The sequence below is a fragment of the Mitosporidium daphniae genome (genome assembly GCF_000760515.2).
Source record: "Mitosporidium daphniae strain UGP3 chromosome Unknown contig-26, whole genome shotgun sequence".
Lineage (NCBI taxonomy): Eukaryota > Fungi > Microsporidia > Mitosporidium > Mitosporidium daphniae.
Genome location: NW_013546545.1, coordinates 11,243 through 36,461, shown reverse-complemented (window position 1 = coordinate 36,461; position 25,219 = coordinate 11,243). Strand labels below are relative to the sequence as shown.

Sequence of the window (25,219 nt, the reverse complement as noted above, 5' to 3'; positions counted from 1 at the left end):
AAAGCGAGCAGTTTGACAGGAAGATCCGGCTTGTTGAATCGACATCGATGCTTGGGACTCGTTTATATTCGGGGCCATTTTCTCCATTTCCATATTTAAGGCAATATGCCAGCAGATCTTCTTTTGTTTTCCGCTTTGAAAATATGGTGCATATTTCTTTGGAAATCTTTCTGTCAATCAGCAGGCCATACCTCAATTTCTTTCATCGAAAACTCCTGCTGAAGAAGAGCGTACTGGATGTGCACTTGCGATGCAAGAAGCATCAATTCTTCCTCTACCTCCTGCACTTCCTACATTGCACTGAGGGGCGATGCCCATACATCGAACGCCGCCAAAATCAGCCTTTCTGTAGCTCTGGTGGCAGAGGAGAGCTTTCTTTCGAGGGATTGCACTTGATCTTCAATTATGTGCACGTTTCTGGAAAGATCCTCTAGCTTTCCGGCGAGCTTTGCTTCTGGAGTCATGCGTAAGAGGGTTACTTGCTTTTGCACAAGACGTTCGTATTTTTTCCTCAGCTATTGTTAGATGGTAATGAAAGTGGCCTCACTAACCCCAGCAGCCAAACTGGACAGCTTTTTTGTGCCACTTGCACACTTTTTGATGTTGACAATATTCTAAAGGCCAGGCAATTTGCATACCTGCTGCGTCACTTGCTTCATGCGCAATGAAAAGGCCTTCATTGGCATCATTGCCATTCGCTTGACATTTGACGCCAATTGTTGCCGCGCAGCAATCAGCACAGCATATGTTTCGTGGCATTTTTCAACTTGGGCATGAATGTTGCTACATTGTAAGCCAAATCGACGTACGGATATTCGACAAAGATTGCATTGCACTCCAAAAGATGCATCTCTTTTTTGGCTTGCATTTTTATCCATTTGTACCTAAATCATTTAGCACTTCGTGCATCATAACTTTGCATGAAAATGGGCTTTCAATGTGGAAAGAGACTTTTGGGAGTGTCTTGATTTGCATAATAAATCCGCAATTGCATGGTGATGCAGCGAATTTCGCTATAAACGTCAACCATGCGCACGAGACACTTACCCAAAAATGCCTTGCAAACAAGGGCTCTATAGGCGTGTCCATGTCCATGTTCGAGTCCACATTGAGCGACATTGATTAATCAAATAATTTGCACTTGGCGAATTTTTTATTCCCAATTCCCATGGCCAGCGAATTATCGAAGAGGAAGAGTAACTTTGCATTTTTATGCGTTTTTTTGTTTTAGAACGCCGGTTGGAAATTGAAAAATCCCTGACAGAAAAGCCGGCAACGTTTCCAGACCTGCTCGATCCTGTTTCGTTTGCCGCTTCACGAGCAGCAGAGATTGAAACCCTGCTGAACGCAATGCGGGACTCTAGACTTGCATCTTCCAAAAGGGTGTTTCAGAGGCTTCCAAAACACCTAAGGAGAAGAACGGCAAGCCATGCCCCAAAAAGGGTACCCCGGCGGCATCGTCATGCTTCGTTGCTAGAGGTAGCAGTTAGTTTTTGCTGATTTACAGGCTGCGGCCAATGTGTCGCACATCAAGAAGCGTAACGACAAGGCAGAACCGGCTTTGGTTGCTTCCATCCCACATTCCAACACATCAAATGAAGCTATTGATCAAAGTCAACTAGGCAGCACGTTTGGCGGAAGCCCTCATAAGGCCCCTCATCCAAGACTCTCGCGTAAATCTCAACGAAAGTGCAAAAAGTCTCTTTTGCATTCAAGACTTGCCTCGGCAGCATTTGCATCTCTCTCAACGTTGAAATCAGAAATTGCTTCACGACCATTCTGGTTACAGACTCATTACTGGCATGCAAAGAGATTTGCTATGGCAACATTTTGGAATTACCGAATCGCCCTACAAAGCAATTCTAAAGTTTATCGCCCGCTCATTCGGGCAGGCCTTTCTGGCAGCACTCTACATGACCTCTCATATGAAGAGTGCTTCCTTTTGCAAAACCAGCCCGAAAATGTTAACCTCGCCTCTATTCTCTCAGAACGCACGCCATTCAAATGGAAAGTTGCCCATCAGGACTGCCATATACGCTACACGGATCAGGATGCCTCTATGATGGGACATTGCATTTCCTGCTTTTTTGTCTTTCAAGAGACGCAATTCCTTGGTGTGGTGGGCGTTGAATCCGCTAAAGGCGCGACCGGGACTGATTATCTTTTATGGGTTCATCCCTCGATATCTTGTACAATTAAAGACAGCCTACTTCAGACATGCGAGTCTCTTATTGGAAGGCTCTGTAAATTCGAGCTTTTCGGGCCAAAATCGCTTTCTCTGCTAACTGAACTTTTTAAGCTTCAACCCGTGCAGGGCATAGTAACAGTCCGGAACAGCACCAAGAAGAAAAAGGTGGCAGAGAACTTTGTTTCAGGGGCTTCTTCAAATGGATCCCCGTGCCACTCTGCATTTACACTGAAAGAAGATGATGCATCGTATGAAATTCGAATTATTCCAAAGTCACCCACACGGGTGCAACTGATACTTCCCGCCTCACGGGGCGTCGAGTTGTGGAGGCAGCTGATTTATACAAACTCCTTTATCCCAATTGGGCTTTCCGAAAGGAGAACACTTATCGAGCAAATTCATTTGTTGAACCCTAAAGATACCAAAAACCTTGACTTGGTGTTTCCATTTTACCTTCCAGGTACACCAGTTTTTTCAGAAGCCCTTGCGAGAGATTTTGAAACATATGTACTGAGGCCTGAATCGCGGCTTCCTCCGTCTAAGCGCCGTGTCCGCATGCCCCCTTCTGAACTGCTTCTCCATATCATCCAAACGACAACACTATCCCAAGCAAGCCTTTTCAAGTCTGAATCAATACTGCATCAAGATCATGTCCGGCATGCATCAAAGACCCATATATTCTCATCCATTGCAATTACTCCAATCGTGATGAGCGGACGAGGGCGACCCTGTTTCGGTTCCATTGTCTATGCAGGAAAGGTTCTGACAAAGAACGCTTCAGAGCTCGAATCGATAATACCTCCGCCGATTTCATGGCGTAATGACTTTCTGGGAGCTGAGGAAAACATCCCAGAGGAAAGTTCAATTGTGGAGGATACGTTGGAAAATGCCGGAGAGCATTGCAAGTTAAAATCTAAAAGGCCCCACAGTTTTCCCTCTGAGGATATGATCTCCGCTATTGGGTTTATAGTGGTGAACCCGATTCAGGAACGACATATTGCCTCAAATGGGTTCTCCATGGTCACAGGTAGCGGCTATGGCATATGTATCTATGATGAATCGCTTCTTGCAACGGCAAAAAACCTGCACGGTCAAGATTTATGCTTTTGGGTTAGGAATCCCATATCGCCCGCGCTATTTTATCCCGCTACAATGGTACAATAAAAAATTAAAGCAAAAAGGCCAGCAGTAGCCTGTGCGACAATGGCAATTAAAAATCGCGAAATATCTAACCCTAAAATAACTTTTAGGTGCATCCGTTGTATGCTAGATCATTTAGTGCAATGGTAATGATGAGCAAGCAGAGAAATGCAGGCTTTTAGTGCTGTTCGTCAAGGTTCCGGTCAATGTTAAACGCAGCGCTGATTAGGGCCAGATGAGTAAATGCCTGTGGAAAGTTTCCAAGCGCTTCGCCGCTGGGCGAAATTTCCTCTGAAAAAAGCCCCAAGTGATTCGCATACCCAATGATATCTTCAAATTTGAGAACAGCCAGATCAAGAAAGTGCTTATCGTTGAGCATTGCCTTTGAACCCGCCCTGGCCATTGCCTCTACCAGCCAGAAGGAGCAGAGATTAAAGGTGCCCTCGTTCTTCAAGATCATTGCCGCGTCAATCGTATTTTCAAGCAATACAGGAGCCGTACTGTCAACAACGGGAACAATGCTATCAACAACGGGAACAATGCTATCAACAACGGGAACAATGCTATCAACAACGGGAACAATGCTATCAACAACGGGAACAATGCTATCAACAACGGGAACAATGGAGTCTACATTTGCGGCAGCATTATCATCTGAAGCTAAAGGGACCAAAGTTTGAGGCAATCTCACTGGAGATGAAGATTCCAAAAAAGACCACCGAAAACACAGATTGTTCGCCGTTAGGCCACCCATGCGCGTAGGCTTTAGGGTCTCTCTGAGAGTAGAAAGAAACTTGGGATCGAGGGGGGAGAGAAAGAATACAAGTGGCATCACTAATGAGGAAGCATCCAGATCGTTAGAACCGTAGTATTGAACGAAAGCCTGACGCTCCTTGCTCCAACTGCGCTCCATCACCTCCTCGAAGAGAGCATCGCGAGCAGGGCGCCAGAGGCTCTCTGCTTCTGATGGAAATGACCGCTTTGCAGCAAGGCGAATTGCGCGATCCAGGGCGACCCATGACATCACCTACACATAGAGATAAATACCTCAAGAGAATCCAAAATATGAACGCCTAAATATTTATAGTCGCCTACCTTGGAATATGTGTAATGACGTTGACCGTGCCGGAGCTCCCAGATGCCATGATCCGGCAAATGCCATGTGGCCAACACCTGCGGTATCAGAGTGCGTCTAATAACGTTCCAGTAATCATAGGAGAGGGGACGTGCCCACTTATCAACCAAGTAGATGGCATCCATAAGTTCCCCGTAAACGTCTGTCTGCGTCTGGTTATAAGCAGCATTTCCGATTCGTATGGGTTTGCTGCCGCAATACCCATCCAAATGAGGGAGTATGATTTCACATTCGTTATCTTCCAAGTAGAGTGCACGCAGTGTCGCAGAAAATTCTACAGAACTTGGTGAATTTTCTTTTGGAGAATAAGAGCGCATGAGAGGGGGGGGAGTCTTCTATCAAAGAAGCACCTCCCTCATAACGACCGCCAATGTCTACATTTTCCAAATCGGGATTCACTTGCTCCGGATACCAATGTGAACGCGCTCGATATGAGCAGATCATCGCCGAAGGCGACTTGCCACGAATATCATACAAAACTTGCAGTGATGAGGAACCTTCTGATGTCCCGATTTCCATGCAACGTCTAGCGATGAATTCCATAAATTGAACCGCCTCTTCTTTGAAACCGATGCGGAGAAAGGCGTATACAGTGAAAGCTGCATCTCTAATCCAAGTGAATCGATAATCCCAATTCAGGAGGCCACCAATTTCTTCTGGCAGCCCAAATGTTGGAGCGGCAATGATGGCGCCTGTAGGTGCGTATGTAAGCAACTTCAAAAGCAAAGCAGAGCGGTGCACGATCTCCCGCCAACGGCCCTTGTATGTGCAACCTGCAATCCATGAATGCCAAAAGGAAAGTGTCCCGCCAATAAGGTCCAAGAGGTACGTGTACGATGGAGAATCTACTTTTGCACGCTCAGTGGGATTGCTAATGTCACGTAGGACAAACAGCATGGATTGGCCCTCAACAAGGGTAAAAGTAGCCATGGACCCAGGCCTCCGCTTATCTTTATCCTCAACTTTCCAGATCGAAAATGCAGTAGGCGAAGAGCAAGAACAATCGAGTCGCCCTCCGTGCTGAATGTGAGATCTGCATATGCTCCCTTCATGATCAGAAGGCCTCTGAAGGACCCAGCATAGCTCCATTGTCATAAAGCGGCTTTCAAACAATATTCTATTGTGCAGATCACAGCGATATAGCGTATGTCCAGATCGCGCATAGTCGAAGGCAGGACATATCCTGACGTCTATGGAGACAGGGCCTCGAATGCACTCCAACTTTCTAATTATCCATGGATGCGAAGCCGCTCCACTCTCCTTGACAGGCATTAAATCGGTCACTTGCGAAATACCTTCTTTACCTGAAAACCGCGTGACGAGGATATTTGAAGATGGCAAATAGAGCTGCTTTGTGCGTATTTTTTGTCCGGTCCTTGGGGTGCATCCGTATATTGATTGAAGGCGCGGATGAAACACAGCGCAATCTGAGGGCAGAATCTCAAAAAAACCGCCCTTTGCATGGTCCAAAAGGCGTGCAAACACAGTCGGCGAATCAAAATCCGGATAGCAAAAAAAATCAATAGAAGCGCCATGGCGAGAAACAAGCGCAACGGTGTGCATATTCCCTATCACACCATAGTTCTCTATTGGTTTGTAGTGGTGGTTATTTCCCGACGGTGGGCTCATAAAAACCATCCACATCAACACATCCCATCAAGGTTTCATGGTGCATGATGACACATTATCAGGAAGTTTAAAAATATATTAAATTTAAAAAAAATTTGCCCCAAAAACTTTTTTATGCTTACCTTAGACGACCTGATCGCTGCTGCCCGCAAACCGGGGCCGTCCACGCCAGCGGCATTTGAGGTTGAAGGAGGATCCTTTGTCAAAACCATTCATAGCGATAAAAAGCTCGACAAGATTGCAAAGATTTCGTCAAATCTGCAACCAATTCAAAAGCCGCTTCCAAAATTTAAATCCGAGAAAATCAAACGGATTGCAGCATACGAACAAGTTTCAAAGGACCTTTCAAAATGGCTTCCAGCAATTACCTCAAACAGAAAAGCAGAGTCTCTTTTTCTTTCCACAGCGCGACCGGGAGCCTGTGCCCCCATACCCACGTCGAAGTCGATGTTTGAAAGCTTTTCGCCCAAAAGCGATCTGGAACAAAAAATGGACTCAATTCTTTCAGCAGAAACACCCAATTCACTTGAAGATCCATTGCAGGGGCTTACGCCCGATTTGGCTAGGGAGCGGCAAATTGATCTACAAAAGCTCCGCTCCTTTCTCTTCTTCCAACAGAAGAAACAAAAGAGGAGTGCAAAAATAAAGAGCAAGGCGTATCATAGGATAAAAAAGAAGGAGCGTGAAGCAAAGAGTGCTAAGGAAATGAGCCAATCTGAGCCTTCCCAGAAGGCTCTTCTTAAAGCAGAAATTGCGAGAGCAAAAGTTTGAAAAATTTCTTATTCCCTAGGAACGAATGACGCAGAAGCACAGACACCAAAGGGGCACTCAGCATTTGAGTGCTCTCTCTCCAGAGGCTCAATTGGCTCAAGAAGAGCAAACAAGAATCCAGAGGCTGAAATCAAAGATATACCTCAGCGACGAAGAACCAGAGGAACATGAAGAAGACTCTCCTCCCCCAGCCTCCTCGTCTTCATTGTTGACATTAAAGTTCATGAAAAAAGGTGCCGGACCTGCCGCCTCTGATTCTGATCAGCAAGACTCTGGAGATGGCGAGGATATTTCCGATCATGACAGTCAAGAAGACTCTGATGACGAAATTCTCCTGGGACAGAGATCCTTTTCTTCCGTTTCAAAGGATAAACAGAGTTGGAAGGAGCAAATTAAAGAAAATAATTTTACGAAAGAAAATGTCAAAGAACTCTCCTCAAAACCGGTGCTACTAAAGAACGACTCGGCAATTCAGTTTCAGCGATCGCTTGTGGCAGAGGCATTTCAGCATGACAAAGGCGTGATTTCGGACGCGCTAGAATTTGCTTCAGAAAAGCTTTCCGTGGCTGCAAATGAGGTTGCAAAGCCTTTTGTAGATGCAACACTTGTCGGCTGGGGCTCCTGGGGTGGACACGGGATTTCGGAAGAAAAATTGAAAAGGAAAAGGCCTTTTTTGATCCCAAATCCAAACCTGCAAGACAGAGAGGGTGTTGATCCTTCAAAACGAAAAGATGCCCGTCTCCCCCATGTGATCATCAGAGAAAAGCGCGACCCAAAACAGACAGAACGTAAATATCTGCTGAGCCGGCTTCCATATCCATATGACAATGAGGCACAATTCAACGCTGCGAGCTACTTGATACCTGTGGGCAAAGAGTGGAACCCTACTTCTACTTTGCAGAAAAAGATAGCCCCTAGAATTTCACAGAATCTCAATGGCCTTGTAATCAAGCCCCTCCCACTAAAGAGAAAGGGATAGCCAATCGCAAAGCCCAGTGCTACCCTACACCGAACTTAATAATTATTTTTAATTTTGATTTTTGCTTAAAAGAGCCAAGGTAGTATGTAATGATGGTGTAATATTCCAATAGACGCTTTACAAGGACCCTTGAGCGACAGCTCGTTTCGGTTTACCATCCGGGGTTTTTTCAAGTAAATTCAATTGTGGATAGTTTTATTGTCCACTTTAGATACAGTCTAAGGCAATTGGGGCATGATGTCTGGAATCTGGATTACAATGGAAACATTCACGAACTCAGTCTTCTTTTAAATGCAATAGTAGAAAATGCCTTTATCTCACCCTCTGACTTGAGTCCATCATCATGATCATCCTCTTCATCGTCGTAATCCAGAGTGGTTGCAGGTCGTGTAATTCTAATGGCTAAATATATGGCAGATATGTGCAGCGCAATTGAAATGCACCATAGATAAAAGGAAGGCCCTTGATGAACCCCTTGCGCACCAGACCGAGCTTGAAACCCCCGATAATCTGCATCTATTGCCCGAAGAATAAAAGTCTCATATAACACAATTGGGGCAAGCGATGCAATAAGTGCAATAAAAAAAGTCCCTCGGATAAGAATTGCAACCACAGAATAAGGTGTTATCTTTTTATCTGGCTCCACACAAGCAGTTTGAAAAATCCGGTCATTCCAGGAAATCAAAAAAAAGATCGACAGAAAAATGATTATCGAAAAATGTATACCAACCGATAAGCACAACAATGACAAAGAGAAATTCATTTGAGGCGAGATTGTTGAGTCACCAATCCAGGACCACAAGGAATAGCCGCTATTATAGAAGCCATCATCCTTGATCGCCCAGAATGAGATCTTAAATGGAGAGCTGGGTGAAGGGATAAAGCTAACCATAAAAATGATAAACTCAATTGAAAATATAAGCAGCAAAATGATTCCAAATGCTTTTTTAGATGTAGACCTGGAGAGGGCTGAGATTGGCATCGTTCAAATTGTAAATATCCAAATCGGGCTTCGAAAGATGCTCAAATAATAAATATATATTAAAATATTTTATCAACCCAATATCTACGGCCATACACACTGGAAAACACCGGGTCTCGTCCGATCCCCGAAGTCAAGCCAGTGCTGGCGCAGTCAGTACTATGATGGGTGACCGCATGGGAATACTGCGTGCTGTAAGTTCTATCTTTTTCTGTTTTTTCACAGCGCTAATTTTAATTGTTTACTTTTCAAAATGCACATGTGCGTTCTTTTCCCAACCGGTACTCCGCCTGTTTTGATGGCTTGGAAAATATTTAACCAACTGAAGAGAACTAAGGGCCACTTGAAAGTACAACCAAGATTCGAGTTTACTTTCTCCGTTAAACTTGTGCGTCACCGTTGTAAACTGCTCGTTTAGTTAAATAGATGTTTTATTTCGTCCTCAATAAATTATGGTACAAATGGCTCATGGTTCTCTCTGCTTGCGCCTCCGTTCCCTCTCTCCAAATCCAGAATCCAAAAGTGCCATGGAGGCCATTCTTTTAGCCTTGCTGACAGGATTGAGGAGTGAGAGGACTTCACTTTCCTTGATAAATTCTTCGTCAAGGGGAGTGATGGATGTAAATGTCGAGTTTTTTTTCATTTCATCTTCAATAGCTTTGAAGAGAGCCACATCTATTTCCCCGATGAATGTGATTGATTGTCCACCTTTTCCGGCTCGGGCGGTTCTCCCAATGCGATGAATATAAGTCCGCGGATCGGCGGGTACATCATAATTGATGACCAGCTGTACAGCTGGAATATCGAGACCACGAGAAGAGAGGTCCGTTGTGATGAGGATAGGGACAACTTCTCCCTTGAATCTGATGAGAGACCCAATGCGTTCCTTTTGGGACATTCGTGAGTGCAAAGCCGTGGATCTGATTTTTAGCTCTTTGAAAGTCAAACGAAGAAGTTCAGCCGTCCTAGTGAGATTAGTTGCAAAAAGACACCTTACTTGCACTTGCCTACAAAAATAATGATCGATGGGGTAGAAGCAAATGGCCCTGTCGTAAGAAGATGGACCAGATAGCTATCTTTTACCTGACTTGGAATGATAACGCAGCGTTGAACAAGCGAGGCGATGCCTTCATATGACTCCTTGCAGTTGTAGATAAATGGCTCTTTTTTAGGGAGCATGAGACGAATGTTATCAACAATCGAACGAGGAAGCGTTGCAGAAAAGAAGAGATTTTGTCTTTTCTCAGATGAGGCAGAAATTATCTCCGCCACGGGACTGTGAAAACACTCCTCACCCAGCAAGCGATCAGCCTCGTCAAAGATGAGGAATTTTAGACGAGAAAATGCTCTTTTCAGATCAGGCGAGGAGCGGAGAAGGTCAGCAAGTCTTCCAGGGGTTGCAATCACAATATGTGGACGATCATTGGCAAGCGACATGGCCTGCTGCATCATATCAAGGCCTCCGATGACGATAGATACCCCCAGCTTAAGGCCCTCACCAAATGCTTTGAACTGCTCCCCGATTTGTAGTACAAGCTCGCGTGTTGGCGACAAAACCAGAGCGAAAATTCCAAATGGATCTTGTGAAAGAAGCGTCAAAACTGGTAGCGCAAATGCAGCAGTTTTCCCAGAACCAGTTCTTGAGGAAGCGATGACATCGTGGCCTCCGAGAATTGCAGGAATGCAGGCAGTCTGTACCTCTGTAGGCGTTTTGATCCCAAGTGATGCGAGCGTAGTGATAAGCCACGGTGCAATCCCACCAAAGGCCAAGTCAGAAGCAGTGCTGCTTTTACCTGAATCTACTGTATTTAAATGCATGGAAGGGCCTGCATTGGCACTCAAACTTTGTTGGGTGGGTGTTGAAAAGAGTCGAATGGCCATTTAGCTTTTTAATTTGTCAATTAAAAATAATTTCATTCTGTTTTGGTTGCCTGATTTTTTAAATTTAGCCTACAATATTTCACCTCCATTTTTGGGGTTAAATTAAAGTTAATTCGACCCCAATTTTTACTACAAATTTTCCTAATGCCCCGGGCTCTTTGGAAGGGGCCATACTTTGACCTTAGACTCTTCAAGGCCATACAGGAGGATGCTGCTACAAAGAAAGGTGTCATCACATATGCACGCTCGTCAACTGTCATTCCTGCATTTGTTGGTGCGAAACTCCTCGTGCACACGGGTCGGTCCTTCACCCCGCTCGTTGTGCGAGAAGAAATGGTTGGACGCAAGCTTGGAGCACTTGTGCCAACAATTACGCGCGGTGAGCCTCCAAAGTCCAAAGCGCAGATCAATCGTGAGGCTGCCCAGGCCGCAGCCGCTCGCCGCCGCGCCGCCGCCCAGGGCTCTGCTAACAAATAGCCCATTGTAATAAATTTAAATACTTGCGTTTATAATGGATCCCAAGTTGCCTAAGCGAGGTCAGATTGATGCTGCCTGATTGTACTGCAGCTCGGATTTACAGTTTATAAGTTAATCGGAAGCGGCCAGAAGCTCCTCAATGTGTGCCAACATATCTTCGAATGATGCCGTCTCAACAGTGGAGCCGTCAAGGGCTGAAGGCTCTTCGTGTGCTTCTTCAATATTGGCCTCATTTTCATCAAATTTTAGGATCAACTACAGTGAGGCTGGATGATTTACCTTTTTCGCTGCGAGTAAATGCTCCCGTCCGAGTAGCACTCGTTCCTCATCCTCCATCGGTAAAGAGAGAAGGGCAAGGCCAAGTAGATAATGAAGGTCAGGTAGATCATCTTGCAGCTCCAAAGACCATTCTAGAAGAGGAATAGATTGCCGATATGCCTCAAGCTCAATGCCAAGCTTGGCTATTTGAAGCACTAGCTCCATGGACGGCATCTGATTCTCTTCTATTTCCAATTCTTGATCATTATTTATGGGAAGAAGGGAAAGGGCACGCTCAAAAGCTACCTGAGCAGCCATCTTATTCGACTGATTGAGAAAGAGCTGTGCCTGAAGATACGCAACTTCGGCGGAGAGAGGATCTTCCATCGCTGCCAATGCAAGATGCTCAGTGGCAATCGCATCCGCGTCCTGTTCGTTGCACAGGTCGGTGATCCAGAGTTCGGCAATTGCACAGTGGATCTGAGCTGTGGTTGGGTGTGATCCTTGAACGAAGCGTTGTTTTTCAGAAGGATCATTTAATGATGGGCTTTCAGTCGCTTCTTTGAGGGAAAGAGCCTTTGTGTAAAGCTCAAGTGCATCTCGTGGATCGCTAAGCAGTGGTGCAAGAAAGACATAGCTACCACGCTCATTTGGAAAGGCTTCAATAGCCAACTCATATGCCTATTGGAAAGCGATGCAAACTGATACACTAGCGGCTGCACTAACATCATCCAGCTCTAGACTTATACTTGCAAAAAGATGAAGGGTGGGCAGATGTGGTATAAGATCGGCGCCTTTTCCTAGCAACGGACCAAGACCCCCGCCATCTATCAAAGCCTTTATTGCTTGCTCATGCTCAAATGCATCAGCAAATGCAGCGGCCTGCTGAAACGCATTTTCTATGCGATCCATCAGATATGAAATAAAATTTAAAAAAATAAAAATTTAGTATTTTAAGCCATGGAAACTCGTGTTCTCAAATCGAAACGGGTATTCTTTCCTTTCTTTATATTTAGATGTTTTTCGGGGCTTTGTCAGTTTTCCGTTGCTATCGACAAATCTTACCCTGAGTTTCTTTTTACGCCCACTGCAGTCCTGGTTATATAGCGTCTCATTGTTTTTTAACGAGCTCTTCAGCAGATGTTGTTCCATCACCCCTTCCGCATCTTTCCCGCCATCTATAGTTTCTATCCACAAATGCATAAATAATTCTAGCAATAAAATGGAAAGGATACACTTGGGTGTATGGGTAAGCCCAACTCAATTGTCCCTGAAACAGGATAGTGGATGCTTTATTGTGGTCCCCATTGGTGCGACATGGTCTCAGTATGAAATTTAAACAAAATTTTAATTTGTGACAAGGATGAAATTAATTAAAAAGCTACTCAAATGGGAAAGTGGACGGACAAGCTTTACATCACACATGGGGAATGGGCAGCTGATTTCGGTGGGGCAAAAGCAGCACCAAGAAAGTATGCAGAAGGATATCACCTCCCCTTTGGATGTTGCAATCGCTCTTTCTCTCAGCTGTTTGGCAAGGGCTCTGCTCCTGGTGTGCAGCCTATGCTTGATACCATTACTGGTCTTCTCTACGACAAGCACGCTATTTCCAGCGAAATTTCAGACTCTCTAACCAATGAAACAGACGCTACGACTGAGGTGTCAGACCAGATCATTGATGGGTCCCATGCCCCATGCCAGGATAAATCCACTGACAAGAGAGGCAAAAGCCGCTTTATCCCAATTAAATGGGAAATTGATCCTGTTACACATGAGCCTATTTGTCCTGTGAGCAGGAGGACACTCACGGATCATCTCCCTATTGTTGCTATACGTACAAGTGGTTGGCTCTACGACGCAGAGACAATCCAACAGCTCAATGTTTCCCGGCGAAATTTTATAGATCTTGTGACCGGAATTTCATTTACCTCAGCAGACATTATTCGGGTCATCACAGGGGTCGCGTCAGTAGCAAAAAATCAGCCACAAAACATCTCGAAACTCGGAAATAGGCAGCCTTTAATAGCGATTGCTCAGTCTGCGAAGATACCTGCTGCCAGTCCATCGCCAAGTATTGATCGAATTTTCCGGAGTATCCGCGAGAAGCCGTCCGCATTACAGGCGGAATGTCGGAAGCTTGGACTTGAAAAGATGCAGCTGCGACATCTGCCAAGCAACATTACCATTACATGCCCTGGGGCGGCTCCAATGCCTTCGCGTGATGTTTATGCCCCGCCGCTTTCTACAAGGGGAACTCGGGGGGCAGTTTCTGCTTCTTTCACGTCGACTGCCATGAGTATCGCGACCCGCAATGAAGAGTTAGTGCCTAGACCTGAACATCCTGCTAGTAAACGTACTCGCCGCTAGCAAGCCCAGGCGGCCATTGGCCCCGCCCCATTAGAGCTAAACTTGTATTAAAGGCCGGATGTAAATGTTTACTGTACACATCATATGGCGAGTTTCACTGTGCACACATCGAAATGTATATGAAAAGACTTAGTGGTTACTGGTAATACAGAGGGGTGTGGGAGCATTGTCGAACCGCACCGCCCGGCGGATGCCCCTGATGCCGGCTTCCGTAAGGGCAGCACGGATACTTTTCGCTGCGTCAAAGAGAAAAGGACGGTTCAAGAATGTGTCCATAGTACCACCTTGCACAAGTGGACCCTCGGCAGCAAATTGTTGACAGATCTTTCGCATCATCGTAGCATAGGTGGCCTCTTTAGATCCCATTATAGTTACTGGATACTCAGCTTCCAAGGCCTCAAATTCTATGATTGCAACGATGCGTTCTCCAAGTGTCACTGACCCATTAGCTTGATTAGCCGGAACGGCAAGAGGTGGGTGGATGTAACATGCTGTAAGACTTTGTGAAGTCAAGGGAATATGCTCAATTCGTGCCACGGAAAGCTGTTCCCGCAGTTGGGCAGCGAGCGAGCGAAACATGTTGCCTGTTTCAAAATCGCCAGATAAATTTTGGTCTTTTATAGGGGCCGATAAAAGTATCTTGCAGAGAGCAGTGCGCGAGAGTTCACACCTGGAGCTAAAATCTGAAGAAAAGCGGAGCTGAAGCAACGTAGCGGCGTCATGACCGATCAAAACCCCGGAAAGAATATGCCCTCCAGAATTGCGTGGATCAGCACAACTATCGGTCCGCTCGATGTGGACGGGAGTCCCAGTAGAGGCTAGCTCGGCGAACAAGCTCGTACGAGCCTGATTCTCGTCGCCGCCGGCGGTATTTAACGCCTGACGGCAGCGAAGTAGCGGAAGGCTAGTAGCACTACGCAAGCGCACTAGCTTTGCTTGGAAAGCGGATGCCGCCTCTGGAGCGGTCTTTACAGATAGCCACCGCATGGGATGAAGCTTTGAAACGAGCATTTGAAAAAGCGAAAATTTTAACCTGAGCAACGCAATGTGGCAGTTTCCCATTGAGAGCTTTTTACTTTGCATTCTCCCCTTACTGGGTATCTCTTCTATTGGGATTTATTTTTATTAAAAGTAGCTTACGCTCACTTATAATGTCAAAAGGTGCGATAGCTATATAAGAAGGTTGCCCAAATTAAGTTTGGTCCGTAAATCGAAGGCCATTGTTTTATCAGCTCGCTTCATTCTTTCCAATTGGTTATATGGGCAAGACCCAAATAGTCATTTGTATCTTGGTACCGTTCAAAGCCGGTGTAAATAAAAATGATGCCTAGCTGGAAGGGTTACTGGAATTATCATAGAAACCCGAACACAGCATGTGTATGCAGAGATTAGGAAGTGATAGTAACAGTAGACATTAGAGAGCCATTCAAAAGAGGAACTGTCTTAAATTTATTGCTTAGAGACGTTGCTTACGTGCGTGCGGCTCTTTGCGAGTGTATGGACGACGACCCTCAACATCATCACTACCTTTGCGCTCGGGACCCTTGACTGCAGGCAATGCGGACATGCCGATAGCAGAAAGCATGTCCTACATATCAGAAAATATCCTTACATTTGTGACAGAATCTACTTCAATGGCAGGCAAGGTGAGAGCAGAAACTTCGGGCACGTAATTGTCTTTGCGTTCGCGCTCCTCTTCTTGCAACTTGAAGGAAATTCCACGGACGGGTCCACGACGGATGCGCTCCATCAGATGAGTTATGAAGCCGGCGATTTTATTGCGCAAGCGCTTCGACTGAATAGAGGCAATCTCGTCGCATGTTCGCTTGTTAGTCTGGAAATCGAGGTTGAGGCGGGTGTAATACTTTTCAATAATGTGGCGAGCAGCCTTTTTGACAGTTTTTGTGCGTACGCGGCCCTATCGGTAAGAAATAGAAGCAAAAAATAAAAGAACAAAATGAAACACACAGGCCGCATAGCAAACAAAGCCTAGAGGCAATGGATGAAAATGATGCAGTTGGGAAATGGATTTGAGCATGGCTTACCATTTGTAGATTAAATTAACTATTTAATTTAGAAATTATTTAAAATATTTCCTGGAATGTATTCTCAGAAGTTGTTAATCAAAATTCGTTAATAACCTTAAAATAAATGAACTTAACTTGTCCATATGCGTAAATCTAGCCATTCATTCGAGAAGCTTTAAATTTTTTGATTTTGTGACGATGGAGGTTGCGGAGCTCTCCGAGACACAGCGCCGGCTACGGACACTGCTCGCTGGAGGTCTGGCCGGCTGCATAGCAAAGAGTGTTATTGCGCCGTTTGACAGGTAAATGGCAGCCCCCTCATTATTAGGATCAAGATCCTTTTTCAGGCACGCAAGCCAGAGGTCGTCCCATACGCCGGTATTTAGCTGTTTGCGCAATTTTTGTAGGGCGCATCTCTGGGGTCTTCCGTGTGATGAGAATTATTTTTCACCGCGATGGTCTTTTTGGACTTTACCGCGGACATTCTGCCATGCTCCTGCGTATTTTTCCATATGCTGGGACAAACTTTCTCGCCTATGAGCAATTCAAGAGGTGGATTCATCTGCCCGAAGGCATAGGATATGATTCGCTTCATAAACTCCTATGTGGGTCTATGGCCGGCGCCACAGCAGTTACTCTCACATATCCCTTGGATATGATACGCGCGCGATTAGCTTACCAACTAGGTCATGATTTTTCTACCAGTGGTAGTGCAACCTCTAATTCTGCCGTTGTTTTAGACTCTGATGTCGCTTCAGCGACAAGGATCAAGCCTGAAGCTCCCAAGAACGTCTTCTGCACTTATGGAAGTAGTAGATCGCCAATGGCACGGCTCTTTTTTGGGCAGTCTTTTCCGCCTGCGCTTGGTCGGGTCTGGGGACGAACTCTTTCTACGATTTTCTTTGATGCTGGTGGAATTTCGCGCTTTTACCGCGGCTACTCCGCCTCGCTTTGCGGAATTGTACCGTACGCTGGGGTCTCATTTTGCGTTTTTGAGACCTTGAAACGGATCTTTTCTTGTGATAAGAATGTTGCGAAAAAGTTCCTTGCAGGGCTAGTCGCAGGTGCCTGCGGGCAGACAGCAGCGTATCCTTTTGACGTTGTTCGGCGTCGAATGCAACTGGATCGCGTTGCATCACATATCCCCGTATATCGCTCAATTTTCGAGGCATTGTCCGATATTTATCGGACATCTGGCGTTCGAGGGCTGTACATTGGTATTTCGATAAATTATATGAAGGTCGCACCAGCAACGGCGATCTCCTTTGTGGTATACGAAGCTCTCGCAGAGCGACTTGGGACCCCTAGACGGCTCCAGTAGGTTGTTTTTCATTTATAGTTTGATTCCTCTGCCTGTAGAAATTGTACAAAACAAGTAAAGGATGCTCAAATAGAGAAACCAACCAATATAATGGCTGTCATTAATTTAAAATCTGATTGCAATTTTACATGTACACCTTTTACATTGTATGATTGGCTAATTTAATTTTTTTATGCTCAAGCCGCAGACCTTTTGGGAAAAGTTCTTCCAATTTTACCTGGCAATTGCCAGCTTCTTCTCCCTGCTTTATGGCCTTGCTCTGATGGTACTCGGTGTTTGTTGCAGATATAATCCAGAGACATATGGCTATGGGTTTGAATTCACCTCGACCCTCTTCTGTCTCATCGGAGGCGGTGTGATGTTTATTTCCATTTTGGGATGTTGTGGCGCATCATGCGAATCTCGCAGAATGACCATTTCGGTAAGTGGCGACGTATTTTTATGCTTAGTATTCTTTGGCGCAGTCCATACTCATGACGTGCCAGCTTGGCCTTTTCCTCTTTCTGCTGTTCTCCTTCAGAAGGGTATGAGACTACTAAGATTACCTAAATCTAGGCGGATGGTGTTGCTTTGTTGATTTGGAATGATGATCTCTCTGAAGGAAACCGCCTCTCCTTTCAAAACACGGTAAAGCAATTTTTTAACTCGCAGTATCGATGCTACGATGATTTGAGCTACACTTCCAATTCCACATCGACTCGACAGCGAATGCCAGCTACGCTTGAGTCACCACCACAGCCATTATCAGATACACCTATAGCATCAACACTGCAACCGCAATACTACCCTTTATCCTCGACAAGTCCATGTAGCATTGAATTTTCGAGGATTGTTGCCTCCTGGTTCTATTTCCTCCTCCTTTCAGTTGGCTGTATTATGATTATCGGGGTATGAGTGCTAGCTTAACCTTAGGGAATCAATTTGTGCATCTCGATATATATTTTTGATGTTTTTCCTTCAAACAATCAAAAGCTGCAGCATCAACTGGAAGCCAAGCGTCTGCGCGACCTCTCCGCTTAATAACATGGCTTCCTGCTTCGGTGTCCTTGATCTATCTCCATTTAGTGCCCCAAATGTCAAGATAACATAGAACTGTGATCCAGCTTTCACATTAGATATGGAATTCCAACTCCAGTAAAGGCTAAAAGAAAAATTACCATCACGCCTCATCATTGGGGCTATTTCATTACAATTGAATTACTAATCTAATAAATGGGCTTAATTATTTATGCAAGGACGACAAAGTTGGCCTTGGGAAAATGAGCCGCTTTCTTGCGCTGGCGTTCGGTCTTCTTGTTGATTTCAGACTTTGTCATACGTCGGCGAATGGCGCGCGTCTTTTTTGGGCGAATGTCAAGGGGTTTGTACTTCTTGCCAGCATAGAAAGCCTTCATCTCTGAGCGTTGTTGCTGCTGAATAACGGTCAAAACCCTAGCGATCGATTTACGTACGACGGATCTAAAAATAAGGAATTATTTTCTACATTCTAGCGAGCTTTGGGGCGGTTGCAGAGGAAGCTTGGTTGACGCGAAGTGCAGAAAGCTCTTGCTTGAGGTCAGAGAGTTGCTTCATAAGCTCGGCTTTCGAGATGTTACGGAGTTCATGAGCCTTTACAATGGAGGACTAAAAAGTTATGCATGTAAATACGAAAAACGAGTAAGCTATTCAAATTTAACCGTGAAAATGGATCATAGGTAATCAGAAAAAACAATAACTGAAAAGGTGAATGAAACCATCAAATCAATAGGTAAAGAAAACAAACAGACAGGCCAGCCAGAAAAATGCGGCATCACGCTGAAATGCTTTTCAATCCATGCATCGATTTGGGGATGGATGAAATAGTATTGGTGGTGAGGGCTTACCATTCTGGGAGCAAAGGCAAATAGATAAATTAAATTTTACTTTAAATTACTTTCAATTCCAATGGATACTTCCCCCTATGCCCCAATACTCCAGGCGCTTTTATTGGCAAAGGTTATCAGTGAAGAGCGTCTAAAGGACATAATGCCCTCCTTTCGTTCTGAAAACGTTTTGTTCGTTGACATGGTGGCAGAGGTAAATGTGCTCTTGCGTGACTTTGACCTTGAACTTGCGTCTGTGGAGGACCATTGGACCGGAGATTGCTATTATGGGATTGTATGAACCGTTTAAACAACTATCCTTAGATTAATATTAACGGTAGCGACATGATATCTTTAAAAAATTCGCGCTACTCAAGTCTAGAAATCTCACTCTTCGCCTCATATGTGAGGAACTATTTTGGTTAAGTTTAGCTGAGATTAATTGCTACTGCGGAGAGTTTCACAGTTAAATATTCATCCATGCCATCACTGCTACGATTCTCAGGGATCGACCTCGTCACTAACCTTGTTGAAGATTTTTGGCTTTCTAATCAAGGGTACTGTTGTTGAAGTCTATTTTAGAAATGGCTACATTACTATAGGGCCCCGTACTCTCATGGAGCTAAAGGGGTATCTTCTGGCGCAGTTTCCTGGGGCCATAAGAGAATGTATGCATTGTGGCGAGATTGTAACTGTCGGGGTCTCTTGCCCCAACCAAGATTGCTTGTCGCGGATGCACAGAAAGTGTTTCAATATCCAGGCGCAAATGTCTCTTGTTAAGCGAACCAATAGGCAGCAGTCCTCTCTAGTTTGTTCGGCATGCGACTCGCCGATTCCAATTCCAGCAGCAGTTGAAAATTAATCCATTTAATTGCTGATCAATTGCTTTTGTCATTACGGAATGGTTACCGCTAGCTGACCTGTTGGGAACACTGATCAGCCTGCGCACATATCATTTTCGTGACCCTAAATAAATATTTAAGCGCGACCATTTATTTCTATGAGCTACTTTCGTGCATGCGGTTCCTCAACAGCATCAAGTTTTTTGTTCGTATCTTCTAATTGTTTTTGTAATTGCTCCTTTAAAGCCTTGAGCTCTTCTCTTTCCTATTTAAGATTAATGACATGGAGAAGGTAGAACCTTTTGTCTAAAATATAAATCTTCTTCTGTTTTTTCCTTTTTTGAGAAAATACCGCCTCCTTGTGATATCTCACCAGCCATTGGATAGTGGAATGTACTCTGGCGGGGTTGGCGGGGAATAAACAACACTTGCTGAACATGACGCTTCATTTGAAACAAGTTGAAAAGCAATCTTTAAAATTGAACGCTATCATCATCAATGCTTCAAAAATAATACTAAAAATGGTTTTACGGAGACTCGAACTCCGGTTACAGGATTCAAAGTCCTGGGTGCTACCGACTACACCATAAAACCTTGAGGTTGTCGCTACATAAAATATACAAATAGACTTTGATACATGCAACTACGCTTGCAAATTCATTTTACAAAATGAATCCTACCCTTGAACAGGACTCTGCTTCGCAACCAATTCTCACTAAGAATCAATTGAAAAATGAGGCTAAGCGTAAAGAAAAAATGGAAAAGTATTTGGCTAAGCAAGAAAAGCTATCTCAGCTCCTTTCTACTGCTTCGGACAAAAAGCCTACAAGATCTGAATTGAAGAAATCGTCGGCATCAACAAATACACCTGAGATTAGTATTATGGAAGGAGAATTTAAAGGTTTGATGATGTGTTAATTTTTAGATGTATCTAGTTATGATATGCCATCTTCTTATGATCCAAAGTTTGTTGAGAAAAATTGGTATTCTTGGTGGGAAACAAAGGGATTTTTCAAGCCAGAAATGATTTTGGATAAAAACCCACAGGCTCCAATTTACGTCATTCCAATCCCACCACCAAACGTCACTGGCTCGCTTCATTTGGGGCATGCAATGGCCACCTCGATCCAGGATTCACTGGTTCGCTGGAAACGCATGACCGGCCATGCAGCACTGTATATTCCCGGATGCGACCATGCAGGAATTTCATGCCAGGTTGTTGTTGAAAAACATTTAAAAAAAACTCGCAATGTTACGCGCCACGATCTTGGCCGCCTTGCGTTCGTGGGTGAGGTGTGGAAGTGGAAAGATGCGTTTGGCGACAGGATATATTCACAGTTAAAGAGGCTTGGTGGTTCCATGGATTGGAGCCGTGTCCGTTTCACATTGGATCAGTCAATGAATGAGGCGGTCACCGAGGCATTTGTGAGGCTTTTTGAGCAGGGGATTATTTACCGAGAAAATCGGATTGTCAATTGGTCTTCTGCTTTGCAAACGGCTGTTTCAGACTTGGAGGTTGACCATCGTGAAGTCACCGGTAAGATTTGTAGCCTTCAATATTTTTAGGTCTTATTCGCCTTGCTGCCTTTGGACACGATCCCAAACGCACATTTGAATTTGGGTACATCTATTCATTTGCAATGAAAATTCTTGATTCTGAATCCGAATGTCCGACCGAAGATGAAATCATTGTCTCAACAACACGCCCGGAAACAATCCCGGGGGATGTCGCCATTGCGGTTAATCCTGAGGATCCGAAATACACTCGATTTCATGGGAAATTCGTACAGCACCCCATCCACAAAACTAAAATTCCGATTATTTGTGACTCGTACGCTGATGTTTCGTTTGGAACGGGAGCTCTTAAAATTACCCCAGCTCACGATTCAAACGATTTTGAAGTTTCTCAGCGTCACAAGTTACCTGTGATTGTTATTTTCGATGCAAACAATCGTCTGAATGACAACGCCGGACCAAGGTTTTCTGGAATGATGCGATTTGAAGCCAGAGAAGCTATCATTGAGTATTTGGAAGCAGAAGGCCTCTATCGCGGTCGTAAAGAGCATTCAATGGTCCTTCCCATTTGTAACCGCTCTGGGGATATCATCGAGCCTAGGATTCTTCCCCAATGGTGGATGAAATGCAAAGATATCGGTACCAAGGCTGCCAATGCTGTTCGATCTGCAGACCTTAAAATCCTTCCTGTAGAGGCAGAGAAAATATGGTTTAATTGGCTGGACAACTGCCGCGATTGGTGTTTATCTCGTCAGCTTTGGTGGGGCCACCGAGTTCCAGCCTATTCTGTCAAAACGGCAGATTCATCTGGTGATTCTGCATTTGTCCACCAAAAGTGGATTGCGGCTCGCTCAGAGCGCGAAGCTTTAGAAATGGCTGTTCGAGAATTCCCGGATGCAAAGGAGGTCAAAGTCGAGCAAGACCCGGATGTCTTGGACACTTGGTTTTCATCTGCCTTGTGGCCTTTCGCGGCGCTTGGCTGGCCTAATTGTTCATCTGAAAATTTGATGAAATTTTACCCTGCAAGCGTGCTTGAGACTGGCCGTGATATTATCTTCTTCTGGGTTGCGAGAATGGTGATGATGGGTATTCACTTAACGGGCCAAGTTCCGTTTAAACTGGTTTATTTGCATTCAATTGTCCGAGATGCCCATGGAAGGAAAATGTCCAAAAGCTTGGGAAACGTGATCGACCCAATTGATGTTATTGAAGGCATTTCGCTTGAAAATCTTCATCGTCGGTTGGAGGAGGGCAATTTGGATCCTGCCGAAGTAGCTTGTGCTCGTGCCTCTCAGAAGAAAGACTTTCCAAAAGGAATCGAAGAATGTGGTTCAGATGCCCTTCGTTTTGTTCTCTTGGCTTATACGAGCCAGGGCTCTGATGTCAATTTGGATATCCAGCGAGTAGCTGGCTACCGTCGTTTTTGCAATAAGATGTGGAATTTCGCCAGGTTTGTGTTTGCCGCAGCATCTTATACCACTGGCGGTGCTTCTTCAACCCATTCTCCTTCTTTTTTGATCGATGCAGTTATGGGTTCATGCTCTGTGGAACAGGCCACTTTGGCATTTTCGCTTTTTGACAAATGGATTTTGTTTAGACTATCAAAGACCATTGCAGACATCAATGCAGCGCTTGCAGAATTTAATTTCATGAAGGCAACGACGACAATTTACTCTTTCATTCTATACGATGTGTGCGATCTCTATGTGGAAACGCTCAAGCCTATCCTTTCTGGGGCCTCTTGTTCTCAAAGAGACCTTTCCATTTCGATATTGTTCCTGTTGCTCGACCAATCTCTTAAAATGCTGCATCCGTTTATGCCGTTTATTACTGAGGATCTTTGGCAGACAATGCACATCTCAATCTTAAAAAACCAGGCCTCGCACGAGGAATCGATTTGCATTTCTTCATACCCATCATTAAATGCCTTCCTTTCTGCATTTGGATCTTCATTTTCGGAATCAAAAGACCATGTCGAGCGAATCCAAGAAATAGTGCATGCAAGTCGCTCCATAGCCAATGATTTGAACGAAAAGTCCATCATGATTTCTTTTGATTGCGATGATGCGGCCGATGGCTTATTGCTGAAGGAGAACTCGGCCAGTATCTCGTCACTCATCAAGGGAGTAAAGCGCATCTCAATTACCAACAAATTTGAAGAACAGCGAGATGCAAATATCAATGACGATAATGTGAGATCCACGATTCTTGCTCAATCTACTGATTCCAAGCATCCTTTCCCTAACAGCATCAAGGTGACTGTTTCAAAAATTTAGGCCCTTTAAATTTTACGCTCAAATTTTATTACAATAAAAAGCCATCCCATCACAAAATTTTATCTTCATCCAACTCCTTGTCCAATGAGGGGTGTCCAGGGACCAGCAAACTCTCAACCACCTTCTCTGGAAGAGACCCCCAGAAAAATTCAGGCAGAAAGCCCTCGGATATCAGCCATGAATGAATATGAACATTGGTCTACACTTGATATGAGTGCGTCGACTGAATCCCCAGTTTTTGAAGAGGCTTCAAAACCCCCATATATCGATGCAGATATCCTGGCAGCTGCCCTCGGAAGCTGTGCAAATATTTGGGGTGGTGATGAAAATCCTCTTCCGCTATATGAAGCTCGGGATAGGCATGAATTTCTGTCTAAATCTTCTGATATGCAAGAAGAAGACCTAGAAGCTAACTCTCATCAAAATTTATATAGCGGGGATGGTGATATTATTTTTAATAATTCATCGGATCATGATAGAGGCCCTGATCCCAAAAGTTCAAATTCTTTAGACTGTAGCCCTGCTTTTTCCGGTGTTTCCCCGCGCTGTACGTATTTATTAGATCCATCCGAAGACTGGAGCACCACCAAACATAGCACCATCAACAATCTGGTTACACCTGCTGATACTTTCACATACGATCCCATTTCCTTTGACCAATACTCTAATCATGGCGAGGCTAATGTTTCTTATGACAATTATGCCGGCTTGCTTTCTCATTCAGAGGCGAGTAAAGGGGCAGACTATTTCGGCGCCGAGATTGTCACACACGTTACCGTTGAATCCCCTTTTAACGCGGATGAATATCCATCTGATAATGTAAAACTGCAGCCGGAAAAGGCTATTGATCAGATTCGCCAAACATCCAAAAAAATTGTTCTTGATGATGGGGATTTCTGGCCATCTAACTCTCGTGAGCTTTGGTCATCTGCATCTTCTCTTGAAAATATATCGCTAGATGATTATGGTCCATGGCATTCTTTTCAACTTCAAGAGGTCAAAAGTGAGTGTGTAAATGAGATTTCACGACAAAAATTTCCGGCTCCCCCGAAATCCGCGCTCTCATTAAAAGCGAAGAGGCCGAGCGTTAAAATGATAGACTGCTCCGCCAGTAACCCGATTTCCCCGGTGCCAATTCTGTTTCCTCCTATGATAAGGATTCCCTCTCCACATGTTGCAAGCAAAGAAAAGAGTCCACTTCTATTTCCCATAGAATCAAAGCCAAATATTTTGCCTGTAATCAAGTCCCAATCACCTTCTATTGTACAAAAGGGTCTAGACATTCACGCCAATGAGGTTGTGCGTAAATTTTCGACTACTGAAGCGCCTTGCAAGCCATCATCAAGGCCTGCTCCTAATGCGGATGCTCATTCATTAGACCCACCTTGTTTGGAGGTCTCTTCGAAGGCTCCCCATACGTTCCCGCTTCTTTCTGCTAATATTGCCCCATTGCAGCCCGTTCGGCGAGGCGGTGCTCCCTCTCGCCATTGTAGATAAAAATTGCCAATCCTTTCATTTCTGAGGAGTCCTGTGTTAATATCTGGTTCTTAATACCACAGGCTAGCATAGTGAATAGCTAATAAGTAATTT

At 44.6% G+C, this 25,219-nt stretch overlaps 15 protein-coding genes across 15 annotated transcripts; 8 read left to right on the top strand and 7 right to left on the bottom strand.

Annotated features, from left to right (window-relative positions):
* Positions 1-1,212: 1,212 nt before the first annotated feature.
* Positions 1,213-3,352, top strand: DI09_26p210 (uncharacterized protein; the record flags this gene model as incomplete). The annotated part of the gene is made up of 2 exons (XM_013382794.1): positions 1,213-1,443; positions 1,484-3,352. The coding sequence occupies 2 exons, from the start codon at positions 1,213-1,215 to the stop codon at positions 3,350-3,352; spliced, it is 2,100 nt and encodes a 699-aa protein (XP_013238248.1).
* Positions 3,353-3,506: 154 nt separating this feature from the next.
* Positions 3,507-6,092, bottom strand: DI09_26p200 (glycoside hydrolase 15-related protein; the record flags this gene model as incomplete). Its single annotated transcript, XM_013382793.1, has 3 exons — positions 3,507-4,355; positions 4,424-4,798; positions 4,842-6,092. 3 exons carry the CDS (start codon positions 6,090-6,092, stop codon positions 3,507-3,509), a joined length of 2,475 nt encoding a protein of 824 aa, XP_013238247.1.
* A 114-nt stretch (positions 6,093-6,206) lies between these two features.
* On the top strand, positions 6,207-7,842 carry DI09_26p190 (U3 small nucleolar RNA-associated protein; the record flags this gene model as incomplete). The annotated part of the gene is made up of 2 exons (XM_013382792.1): positions 6,207-6,857; positions 6,883-7,842. The coding sequence occupies 2 exons, from the start codon at positions 6,207-6,209 to the stop codon at positions 7,840-7,842; spliced, it is 1,611 nt and encodes a 536-aa protein (XP_013238246.1).
* Positions 7,843-8,110: 268 nt separating this feature from the next.
* On the bottom strand, positions 8,111-8,824 carry DI09_26p180 (uncharacterized protein; the record flags this gene model as incomplete). The annotated part of the gene is made up of 1 exon (XM_013382791.1): positions 8,111-8,824. The coding sequence occupies one exon, from the start codon at positions 8,822-8,824 to the stop codon at positions 8,111-8,113; it is 714 nt and encodes a 237-aa protein (XP_013238245.1).
* Positions 8,825-9,290: 466 nt separating this feature from the next.
* DI09_26p170 (uncharacterized protein) lies at positions 9,291-10,705 on the bottom strand (the record flags this gene model as incomplete). The annotated part of the gene is made up of 2 exons (XM_013382790.1): positions 9,291-9,744; positions 9,822-10,705. The coding sequence occupies 2 exons, from the start codon at positions 10,703-10,705 to the stop codon at positions 9,291-9,293; spliced, it is 1,338 nt and encodes a 445-aa protein (XP_013238244.1).
* A 144-nt stretch (positions 10,706-10,849) lies between these two features.
* DI09_26p160 (30S ribosomal protein S19) lies at positions 10,850-11,182 on the top strand (the record flags this gene model as incomplete). The annotated part of the gene is made up of 1 exon (XM_013382789.1): positions 10,850-11,182. The coding sequence occupies one exon, from the start codon at positions 10,850-10,852 to the stop codon at positions 11,180-11,182; it is 333 nt and encodes a 110-aa protein (XP_013238243.1).
* A 111-nt stretch (positions 11,183-11,293) lies between these two features.
* DI09_26p150 (uncharacterized protein) lies at positions 11,294-12,352 on the bottom strand (the record flags this gene model as incomplete). The annotated part of the gene is made up of 3 exons (XM_013382788.1): positions 11,294-11,410; positions 11,462-12,121; positions 12,167-12,352. 3 exons carry the CDS (start codon positions 12,350-12,352, stop codon positions 11,294-11,296), a joined length of 963 nt encoding a protein of 320 aa, XP_013238242.1.
* A 477-nt stretch (positions 12,353-12,829) lies between these two features.
* DI09_26p140 (uncharacterized protein) lies at positions 12,830-13,807 on the top strand (the record flags this gene model as incomplete). Its single annotated transcript, XM_013382787.1, has 1 exon — positions 12,830-13,807. One exon carries the CDS (start codon positions 12,830-12,832, stop codon positions 13,805-13,807), a length of 978 nt encoding a protein of 325 aa, XP_013238241.1.
* Positions 13,808-13,936: 129 nt separating this feature from the next.
* DI09_26p130 (elongation factor Ts) lies at positions 13,937-14,818 on the bottom strand (the record flags this gene model as incomplete). The annotated part of the gene is made up of 1 exon (XM_013382786.1): positions 13,937-14,818. The coding sequence occupies one exon, from the start codon at positions 14,816-14,818 to the stop codon at positions 13,937-13,939; it is 882 nt and encodes a 293-aa protein (XP_013238240.1).
* Positions 14,819-15,263: 445 nt separating this feature from the next.
* Positions 15,264-15,855, bottom strand: DI09_26p120 (uncharacterized protein; the record flags this gene model as incomplete). Its single annotated transcript, XM_013382785.1, has 3 exons — positions 15,264-15,395; positions 15,438-15,725; positions 15,853-15,855. 3 exons carry the CDS (start codon positions 15,853-15,855, stop codon positions 15,264-15,266), a joined length of 423 nt encoding a protein of 140 aa, XP_013238239.1.
* A 177-nt stretch (positions 15,856-16,032) lies between these two features.
* DI09_26p110 (ADP,ATP carrier protein) lies at positions 16,033-17,155 on the top strand (the record flags this gene model as incomplete). The annotated part of the gene is made up of 3 exons (XM_013382784.1): positions 16,033-16,136; positions 16,163-16,212; positions 16,242-17,155. The coding sequence occupies 3 exons, from the start codon at positions 16,033-16,035 to the stop codon at positions 17,153-17,155; spliced, it is 1,068 nt and encodes a 355-aa protein (XP_013238238.1).
* A 1,226-nt stretch (positions 17,156-18,381) lies between these two features.
* DI09_26p100 (60S ribosomal protein L35) lies at positions 18,382-18,891 on the bottom strand (the record flags this gene model as incomplete). The annotated part of the gene is made up of 3 exons (XM_013382783.1): positions 18,382-18,613; positions 18,639-18,778; positions 18,865-18,891. 3 exons carry the CDS (start codon positions 18,889-18,891, stop codon positions 18,382-18,384), a joined length of 399 nt encoding a protein of 132 aa, XP_013238237.1.
* Positions 18,892-19,078: 187 nt separating this feature from the next.
* Positions 19,079-19,858, top strand: DI09_26p90 (non-structural maintenance of chromosomes element 1-like protein; the record flags this gene model as incomplete). The annotated part of the gene is made up of 2 exons (XM_013382811.1): positions 19,079-19,291; positions 19,532-19,858. The coding sequence occupies 2 exons, from the start codon at positions 19,079-19,081 to the stop codon at positions 19,856-19,858; spliced, it is 540 nt and encodes a 179-aa protein (XP_013238265.1).
* A 649-nt stretch (positions 19,859-20,507) lies between these two features.
* Positions 20,508-23,629, top strand: DI09_26p80 (uncharacterized protein; the record flags this gene model as incomplete). Its single annotated transcript, XM_013382810.1, has 3 exons — positions 20,508-20,739; positions 20,764-21,375; positions 21,405-23,629. 3 exons carry the CDS (start codon positions 20,508-20,510, stop codon positions 23,627-23,629), a joined length of 3,069 nt encoding a protein of 1,022 aa, XP_013238264.1.
* Positions 23,630-23,713: 84 nt separating this feature from the next.
* DI09_26p70 (uncharacterized protein) lies at positions 23,714-25,126 on the top strand (the record flags this gene model as incomplete). The annotated part of the gene is made up of 1 exon (XM_013382809.1): positions 23,714-25,126. One exon carries the CDS (start codon positions 23,714-23,716, stop codon positions 25,124-25,126), a length of 1,413 nt encoding a protein of 470 aa, XP_013238263.1.
* Positions 25,127-25,219: the final 93 nt, after the last annotated feature.